Source organism: Triturus cristatus, chromosome 12 (assembly GCF_964204655.1).
Source record: "Triturus cristatus chromosome 12, aTriCri1.1, whole genome shotgun sequence".
NCBI classification, from domain to species: domain Eukaryota; kingdom Metazoa; phylum Chordata; class Amphibia; order Caudata; family Salamandridae; genus Triturus; species Triturus cristatus.
Window position 1 is genome coordinate 801,947,992 of NC_140595.1, and position 10,427 is coordinate 801,958,418.

General features: G+C 42.7%; 1 protein-coding gene across 1 annotated transcript in view; it reads left to right on the plus strand.

Annotated features, from left to right (window-relative positions):
- LOC146782894 (beta-1,3-galactosyltransferase 5-like) overlaps positions 1–9,564 on the plus strand; it is a 60,631-nt gene extending 51,067 nt beyond the window's left edge. Inside the window, exon 3 of the mRNA XM_085639903.1 lies at positions 8,406–9,564. Coding sequence (XP_085496029.1) covers positions 8,406–9,046 — 641 coding nt within the window. The 3' untranslated portion in view covers positions 9,047–9,564. The remainder of the gene's footprint in view (positions 1–8,405) is intronic.
- The last annotated feature ends 863 nt before the right edge of the window (positions 9,565–10,427 follow it).

A 10,427-nucleotide genomic window follows, 5' to 3' on the forward strand; every position in this document is an offset into this window, starting at 1 on the left:
CTCTTGTTCCTTTTTGTCATCTAAGAATGCGTCCTTCAGGAAGAGCTAAACTTGCAATGGCATCAAGCAGAAGGGTCTTTGGAGGATGTGATTACAATTACACCAGCAATGGTCCAGGCCATCTCTTGGTGGACCCAGCGAACAAATACTTCAGTCAGTCTCGCTTTGCTCGCCACTCCCTCTCTGCTCATAATCACCACAGATGCCTCCCTAGATGGATAGGGAGTTTTTCTGCAGACTCTCTAGGTCAGTGACCGTTGGCAGCAGCAACATGTGCATCTCCACATCAACTTACTGGAGCTCAGAGCGTCGCGTTTTGCCTCTCAAGCATTTTTTTTTTTTTGTGTCCTCATTCTGCCAGTTCACTTGTTGGCAATACTCCCATCCTTCACTGGTGATCCAGGCCAGATTAGAGTCGTTCCACACAAGAGAGAGCAGCCGTTTCCACTGCCACCCTTCGCTGGAGTGCCCATAGCACGGAGGGAAATGGGACCGACGGCTTAACATTGGCTTAATCATAGGACCTTGAGCTTTTGCGACCAGTCCACCAGCTTAACCCATACTTTCTCTCGACCACTAGCATCACATAACCGGTCCTGTTTGCTTATATATATATAACGCTTTTGTTACATTCCAGCTAAAGAGGTGGAACATCCGACTTCCACAATTTGCAAATTTCACGTCTCTCTAAAAGAATTACATAAAAAATAAATCTTCCATCCAACCTACTAATCGCAATATCATTATTTTGCCAGACTCCAAAGAAAACCAGGGCAGGGCTTACCCTCACTGCAGTGCCTATATCTTCAGTAATAAATTCGCACACCTCAGACCAAAACTTCACAATATGTGGGCATGTTAAAAACATATGAAAATCGTCAGCAGCAGTGTTTCTACATTTTGGGCATTCATAGTGTGTCCCTGAGAGTTTCTCTAATTTCTCTGGAGACCAGTATACCCTATACGCAGTAAAAAAGATGGTTACGTTTCAAGTGGGCAGGTTTGACAGTTTCCCTGAGTAGGGTGAAAGAGACTTTCCAAGTTTCCCTCAAATTTATATTTGGCATAACCCCTCCTCAGAATCTATGTATACCACTATCTAAATCGTCTTCTGCCTTAATCAAAGTATTATACCACAAGGCTATCTCCTTCTTAACTGTACCAGTTTTTACTGCTTGGTCTAACCAGGAATCCTCCTCCTCTTCATTCCATTCTTGGCGCCCCCACCATGCAGAAAGCTGATAATATTTAAAACTGGTGAGTTTACCCCCTGTAATTGCATTCAAGGTTCCCCAATCAACCAACTCAATACCCACCTTCAAATCTCCCCAACAAGAAATGCCCGCATTCCTTAAGGGAAGTCTAAGAGAATCATCCAAACACTCAGGGATCCCAGGGGATTCCCAAATCGGGGCCCTAGATGAATAATAGGGACTTCCTAATTCCCTACGGATTAGGACCCATACTTTCAATGCTCCCAATAAAATCTTCAGCCTTACTTTTTTGAAAAACTTGGGGTCTCCAAACTTAAACAAAAAATTGATCTTGGCCCTCCCTCAGTTCGCCAAGCATTGCTCCAAAAATAATTCCTACAGCAGAACTGTCCACTTTACTTAACAGCGTCCGACAATTCTTAAAGAAAAAAGCATGCCCATATATCAACGAATCTGCATGAGCCAGCCCGCCCTTCTCCAATCTCCTCCTTAATTTCTTTCATGATATGCGAGAACCCTTGGAGGCCCAAATAAAGCTGCCTAGCCTTCTCTGAAGCTTGCCTATCTTTTGTCAAATAATAAAGGAATACAATTTTTAAAAAAAATTTAATTTTAGGTAAGATCCCCATCTTAATAAGATTTACCCTTCCGTATAGATACAAAGGTAAATTTGCCCATCTCACCAACAGTCTCCCTACTTCCTGGCTGATCTTTTTCCAATTCGCCGTGGTAACGTCGGCCAATTTCTGAGTTACAGTAATGCCAAGATAGCGCATGCTCGATTTTGACAACGGCTGTTGCTTAGGTTGGTTCCATTCCATAATTATGGTCTTATTTGTATTTACCTTGTATCCTGAAATTTTCCTGAATATTTCCGCCTTGGCCATTAATAAGGGAATAGACACCTGTGGATACCGGGTATAGAGTAGGAGGTCATCAGCATAAAGGGCTAACTTAATCTCGAAATTTCTGTATCTAAACGGGACGATGACAGTATCCTTTCTAATCCATGTTGCTAATGGTTCAATATACATATCGAACGATAGGGGACATCCCTGTCTAGTTCCACGCAAAATGCTGAACCAATCGTTCAACTCACCATTCACAAGCACTCTTTCTCTGGGAAAGCAATACAAAAGTTGGACAGCTTTAATTAAATTACTTGGAAATCCAAATCTCTTTAAGGCCTCCCAGGGATATGGCCAATGCACCTGGTCAAAGGCCTTGGCAGCATCTACTGCCACAACCGTCACGGGTAGTTTGTTTCCGTCAGATCTACTACTCCAAGCATTAGGATGGTTAATTCATTAAGCTGCCTCCCTGGAATAAAAGTTTTTCTGGTCATTGTGTATAATACACTTAATAACCTTGGCAATCTTAGTGGCCAATACCCCAGCAAAAACTTTGTAATCAGTATTCAATAAGGATATGGGCCTATATGAGCCAGCCAACATGGGGTCTGTATTCGGTTTCAAAATTAGTGTTACTGTTGCCTCTGCTCAACTTAACGGTGGATCTTCTCCGTCTTTTTAAAATTAGATTAAACAACTCCTTTAATGCAGGTATTACTTCATCCAAGAGGCAGTGATAAATCTCAATTGGAAGGCCATCAGGCCCTGCGGCCTTACCTCTCGCCATTTTCCTGAACTGCTGTCTAATCTCTTCTTCTGTTATCTCAACTGATAACACCCTCTTCTGATCATCGCTTAAATTCGGGAGTTCAATATTCTTGAAGAAACCTTCAAAACTGACCCTCCCAGGAAAAGTGTCTTCAGTATACAGACGACTCATATGTCTGGAAATTTCCCGCCCTATACTAGCATTGGTATCAACTAGATCTCCCGTCGCATCCTCTCTAAGACTTTTGATTTGATTGCGAGCTCTATCTGTCTTTGATTTCCAAGCCCACAATGGGCTGCTCTTCTCACCATATGGAAAGGGCTGCAATTTACTAGTCCTCCATCTATCCAATAATATTTTATCAAGAGCTCCGTGATTTTCCGCTTGCACTAATTCTAATTGCTTCATGAGGGAGATCACCGCACTAGGGCACTCAAGTGAAGCTTTTTGTACCTCTAGCTCTTTATTCTTAATGGTTTCCCAAAAATTTCTTCTTGTTGCCTCAAACTGCGTTTTTTACCCTCCATAATACCCGTACCATTGGATCTTAGATAGGCCTTAAAGGCAACCCATACAATTTGAGGTTTTGCAGACCCTCTATTAGCCTCCAAAAAGACAACAGCCTCATCTTTCAATTTAAATGTGACCCCCTCATCTAATAAAATTGTCCAGTCAAACGTCCACCTGATTTCACCCCTCTTATTTAGAGTATTCAATGATAAGAGAACGGCCGAATGATCCGATATTATGGCCGGTACAGGATTAACCATTTCAACCCCTGACACCAACTCATAATCTAGTAAAAAGCAATCAATCCGTGAATGGTGCCTGTATTTTTTACTAAAAAACGTAAAACCTCACTTATCCCCCATCTTAAGTCTCCAGATATCGGTTAAATTTAACTCGCTGATCATAGTTTTGAGCACTGCCATCATTTTTGCCGGGGTGACGTATTTAGCCTTGGAGGTTCTATCTAGACTTTTATCCAGAACTAAATTAAAATCCCCTCCGAGTATCACAGGAGCACTAAAGGACAGTAAGCATGATTGCAGTATAATCAGTGCATCTCATTGGGCCCATAGTAGCTAGCCACAACTACTGGTGTCCCTTGTATCCTAATTTTAATCACCGCCCATCTCCTGGACAAGTCCGTCTGATGACTTTCCAATATAATACCCATATGGCTTCTAATAAGAGTGGCTACCCCCCTCGTATTACAGCTTTGATCTGAACAGAAAATATCCTGAACCCAGGCCCACTTCTTGAAGACATCAATAGATTCATGCATTAACAAATGAGTCTCATGTAAAAAAATAACACTGGCGTCGGTTCTCTTCAGAAATTCCATTACACGAACTACCTTCCTCTTAGACCTCAGGCCATTGACGTTCCAGGACATAAAGTGCACTGAATTCTTTTTCATTTGTCCATCATTAGAACAAAATTACTGCTGATTCCTTCAACATCCATCATATGTTGCGCTACTCTTTACACATATAACAGCCTCCACAAATAAGCGTTCCCTAAAAGTAGACCGCCAGCTATATAACGGAATGAGGACAATATTTTTATTTTTTCTCCCACATGCTCCCAACCACCCGTGCTCCTCCCCCCCACCCCCCATGGGGAACCCACCCATCCTATCCTACCGGCAAAGCCTATGAGGTCTCGCCGTGTGAGAAAGAAAGTAAAAAAAATTAAAAAACAAAGGTGTACTGGTGCATATTATAAAAACTAAAAAATTAAACAAGAACACAAGCATTCACAATTTATATTGTGCCTTTACATGACAGTGACTTCCCATCTTACTTCTTGGACTATCTATATACAACTGTATACATCCGATCCCTAATCTGGGCTTCCCATCGACTTTTAACAGGCAGTCAACCTCCGCGGGGTCTCTAATAGTGTGCATTTTGTTTTGCCACATAATTTTGAGCATGGTAGGAAATTTCATTTGTTCTTGAGCCCCCGTGGAGCGTAATCTGTTCATTTTAGAGCCAAGTTCCCACTGCATCTGAGCAGTCCTTTTCCCCAGATCAGAGCGAATCTGATAAGTTACGTCGCCAAATTTTAACTGCCGTTCTTTCAGCGCTCGCCCCAACACCAACTCCTTAACTGAAAAAGTTAGGAAGTTCACCAAAATTCTTCTAGGAGCCTTTCTCCCTGGATGGAGCCTATGGGGGTCTCTATGGACTCTTTGAAGTTCTTTATCCCAGTCTATATCTGATGTCGGGTAACAAGTCTCCCAATAGCTTACATATGTAGCCTTTAGTGTCCGAACCTTCTGCATTTTTGGAAACCCCTAAAATGCGAACATTGTTGCGCCCGGCATGTATCTCAAGCCTTTCCAAATCCTCTCGTAGGGACTTATTCTCCTCTCGGAGGACAGCTATTTCCTTAGTATTTACTCCAGTGGCCTCCCCCAACACCTTCACCTCCTCCTCTAACGTGCGCTGGGCAATTCCATCAATCTTTTGTTCCAGGATCCCACATTTTACTTTAATCTATTTCTGGTTCTGTTCAGAGGATTCAACCGTAAGCAAGATATCCGGTCTCATACCAAGTAAGAGGTCCGTCACTTGAGTCGCTAAGAGAACCCCCTCCAAGGGACTATTGCAGCTCCTCGCCCCTTCTTCACTGTCCCCAGACCACCTCTGAACAGGTTGTACCGTTAACATAGATGGAATTTGCAGGGGGGTAGTCAAAACACTTGTGGGGCTGGTTACATGTTCCTCCAGGCTCTCTGCCCCACTGTCTATGAGGGGAGCAAAACGATTTTCCAGTCTCAGCAGTTCACTATGGTCCTTACATCCGGCTTCTTCAGGGGCCTTCTCCGTTCCTACTGAGCCTGCCACATGCTCCATGATTTTAAAATAGGACCCGAGAGAGGGGGGAGGTTTGGATAAGAGCCCTACTTCTTTTATCCTACACTTCTTTATTCTGCCTCTCCTCTCAAGCATTCTTGTGATAAATAAAGAACTCTGTTTTAGTCTGAACAGACAACATAACCAGGATGCATTATGTCAGCAAGCAAGGGGCACCAGATCTCATCTCCTCGCTCAGGAGGCACAGTATATCTGGGAATGGGCTATCTAAAAAGAGTCTCTTTAAGAGCGGAACACCTTCTGGGCGATCAGAATACAACAGCAATACGCTAAGCAAGCTCAAATCATCATGCCATAAATGGGAATTGCATCAGGGGATACTCAACAAGATCTTTCTTCAGTGGAGCAAACCAACATTGTATTTTGTTTACGACTCCAGAAACCAGAAATGCCGGTACTTCACAAGTTCGCATCACCATCCGGATCTTGGGGTAATGCGTTTTTGACAGCATAGTCAGGCACCTTTGCCTACGCTCTTCTGCTGATTACCCTCCTTCCGAGGCTGCTGATGAAGATGAAGGCATCCTTATTTTTGCAAAATCTGGATTGGCTCTAGCGGCAATATCGCTTTTTAGAAGGACCTCTTCAGGGTCCTCTTTATTGTCACCTAGGATCATTAGGCAATTCATGAAAGGACTATTTGAAGTCTTTCCACCAGTCAGACCTCCTCCCCCGCTCTGGCATCTTAACATAGTCCTTTCGCAACTCATGAGGCACCCTTTCGAGCCTATCCTTGAAGATGATCTCACGTTCGTTTAATAGAAGGTTGCCCTGCTTCTAGCATTGACATCGGCTGGAAGAGTCAGTGAAATTCAGGCTTGTACTGTCCATTACCATTTTTTCAATTTAGGGATGACCGAGTAGTCCTGAGTACCAATCCTAGATTAATTCCTAAAACTCCTTCAGACTTTTACTTGAATGAGCCTCTTATCCACAGAACATTCTTTCCACAACCTACAACGCCAGCAGAAAGGGTTCTTCATTCACCGGATATACAATACTGTCTAAAATTCGATCTTCAAAGAACTAAAGCCTTACAGAAATAACCTCAGCTCTTTGTGACCTTCAGTGCCCCTCAGAAAGCATATCCCCTATCCACACATGTTGGATCTCAAGTGCTATTCAGAACTGCCATCAATCTGCTGGAAAACCTCTCCGGGTGCGGTGTCGGCCCATTCTATGAGAGCGGTTTCAGATTCAACTGCTTTATTTGCCATAGTACCCACTAAGGACATCTGCCGAGCTGTTACCTGATAGAGTACCCACAACTTTACCAAGCACGTCTGCTTGGACTCCACGGTTTGCAGTGACACAGAAGTAGGCCAGGCGGTGATGAGAAACTTTTTTTATTGACTGTGAGCTTTCTCCTTCACCCCTCCTTCCTTTCTTCTATAAAACTATGCACATTATTTCCTCACTAATGTTCTCCTTTCCTCCTGTTCCTTATTTGATATACTTTTAATTTATAACATTTCTCTGCCTTTTATTGCCAAATTAAAAGACCATAATTCAAAGCAGGTCTTATTTTTAATGTTCAGAAAATTGATTCTTTACGCTAGTATTTTGACCAAAAATGTACTAGTAACTGTTGACTCGTAGATTCAAGCAATGAGTCTATGAAAGTTCCAATACTGGTGTAAGAAAATAAGTTACTTACCTGTAACTGTAGTTCTCCAGTATTGGAATCTTTCATAGATTCACATGCCTCCCACTGCCCTCCCCTTAGTAGCTCACCTTTTGGACCTTTGCAGGTGTATGTCTTGCACTAGTGCTATGAAAATCTGAAGGTCTGAGGTTTCTCTCAGGAGTGTCCTAGAGGGTAGGGAGTTCTGATTGGCTAAAAACTATGTTTGGTCTATTTCACAAAGCAACTAAAATATTTTGCAAAACTGAAATGGGCCTAGGCCTTTTTTTTTTTAGTTTGTCAACTTTGCAGTGCTATTTTGATATACCGGGGACTCCATCTCGACAACGGGGAATGGTTTTAGCATGTGAATCTATGAAAGATTCCAACACTGTACAACTACAGTTACGGGTAAGTAACTTATTTTCTTAGCTCGAGGCATTAAAGTTAACTTTGGACTATCCTTTTTGCATTCAGAATGTTTAGTTTCAATTGGCTCTAAGCGAGAAAACAAAATCAAGTACAATTTGTCAAATCAATCTTTAGATAGTCTGCAATTTAATCTTATTTAAAAAGACTTAATTTATCAATAAGACTTGCGCTGGAAAATCTCACATGCAAGTGGAAATTTTCAAGTGTTTGTCTTCAACGAAGATTCAGACGATGAAAAATGAGTGTTCCTTTTTCTCATGTTGGGTCGAAGTATATCGTGGTAGCACAGTGTTTTTTTAGCAATCTTTTCTTAATTATTGAGTTACTTAATTGAGTTGTGTAAGTGTGTCCAGGAATTGTGCACGTGCATGGAAACATTCTACCGTTAATGAAATCAGAGATAAGCTCCATAATTCAGAACTCTAATTACAATTTACTAGCCTTCCCTTTCAGTGCTGTCCCAATTACTAGTCTGAGGACAGTGTTTTTTTTTTTTAAATAGCTGACTTAAAAACAGTACTTGGGATTTTTTGATAATGTAGGTAAACTCTTGTTGCTATCTAGTAGACGTGTACCTCCTATTGATTGACCTACAGCTTCTGCTTATTATTCATTTTACTTTTGCAGGCGATGATGACGAGTTTGTGAACCCTCATGCAGTTGTGAAGTATGTAAAGGAGACTCCTGAGGCCGCCTATACTATTCACGGCAGCATGCAGACTGAGTCAGTGGTGATGCACACCGGAAAGTATGGAGTCAGCGAGTCCCTCTTCCCTTACTGCTTATACCCGATCTTCCCCTCGGGAGGTGGGTTCGTCTTTCCTGGCGCTTTGATCCCTGTCCTTTACCAGGTATCCACCTGGCTCCCCGTTTTTCCATTGGATGATGTGTACTTTGGTTTTTTGGCGTTGGCCGGCAACCTATCCCTCCGCCATGATGAACGTTTCGACACCGTAGGAACAGGGGACAACCTATGCAGTTACAAAAGGGCACTGGTCATCCATGGTGTGTCTCTAGATAAACTAGCGCAGATCTGGCAGAGTGTTCAGCACAGCTGGTGGTGCCTAAGAGAGAGCTTCTTCCTGACAGTCGTCGTCCTTGCGCTGGTAGTGGCGACTGTATCATTACTTCTAATAAGTGCATTCTTAGCTATAATTTGCATCTTTGTATTCCCATCCCTCTACTTTCAGAAGATGACTTCTAATTCAACAGAACTCCCACCTGAATCCGTGCCTGCTGAGAGTATTCTAACAGTTTTCATAGATTAAATAAATGCAAGCTTGTTCCTTTTAGGTTTCTGTGTGCAGATAATGTCATTTCGTGTTTTGTTTACCTAGTGAGGCAGACCATTTACCATTTATCTGCAGAATACCAACTGACCTGTATGGGAACTTTTTTTACTGCTGGAATCCCAGAGCTGCAATGTCACTGCACTCCCTTCAAGCAGTTGGTTCTCTCGTGCGTGGAAGGAAAGGAAACCAAGATTTTCTTCAGGAGGTGGAGGGGGTTAGAACCCCAGGCTTAGCCTCCTGGGGCAAGGTTTGAACCAGACTTTTCATAGCTTCCATGTGCTGGGCGCTAGCATGTTTGTAACTCTGCGCTTTATGGCCAGTATTAGTTATCGAGGGTGGGGGTGAGTTGGTTCAGGTTGAGTCTTATAACTTTGGAAGCATTCAGGGCTCTAGCTGTAGAAGAGCTGAAGGATGGGTTTCAGCTAGGGAAACTGTAATATGGGCTGTATTTTGACTTGAAGATGTGTTATCTTGAGGATGTTCAAATAAAACAAATTATGCTCACACTTGATTGTGCTAATGATTTTTCTGCAAGCTTGGGAATAAACAAAACAGGGCACTGGGAGAGGAAGAGAGGATTGCTGAGAGACATGGTACAAATAGTCTGCATATGTTCATCCCTGTGTTTGAATGCAGTAGCATATTAATATCAAACGTATGAGGATTTGTTGTTACTAGGTAAGTCAGTAGGTAACTAGCTTTATGAATAACTGTTTATCATGACAACACAAGACCTTCAAGACTATCTGTATAATCCACAGGACCACCTTTGGCAAGGGCCCAGTGTCCATTTAGGTAATACTGCAAACAACAATTGCAGAAGAGAATCCTCATTTATAGATTGTGACAGTAGGATCTGCTTTCATGGTTACCCCCACTTGTTGCTGGTGTTATGCTGTTTTCTGACTTGTCTGACTGGGATTCTGCTAATCGGGACCCCAGTCACTGGGCTCTCTCCCTAACTGGGACTATGGTAAGTATTTTGGTTCCTTCCCAATTGGCTACTGGTGTACCCTTCTAAGTCCCTAGTATATGGTGCTAAGGTACCCAGGGCATAGGTAACCATGGGTCTCCCATGGGCTGCAGCATGTATTATGCCACCCATAAGAGACCACTCAAATTGTGACTACAGGCTTGCCATTTCAGCCTGTGTGAGCTGGTGCTAGCACCACTCTCCACAAATGTAAGTTTCATTATATCTAAGGTCACTGCACTTAAAACCTAGAAGTCACTCCTAAGGCAGGCTTTTAAATCCTGAAGTCAGGGTGCTAGGTTATAAGTGTGAGGGTGCCCTGCATGAGCAGTCACACCCCTACAAACCCCGGAGTCGATTCTCTGGGCTTCGTAAGTGTGGTCA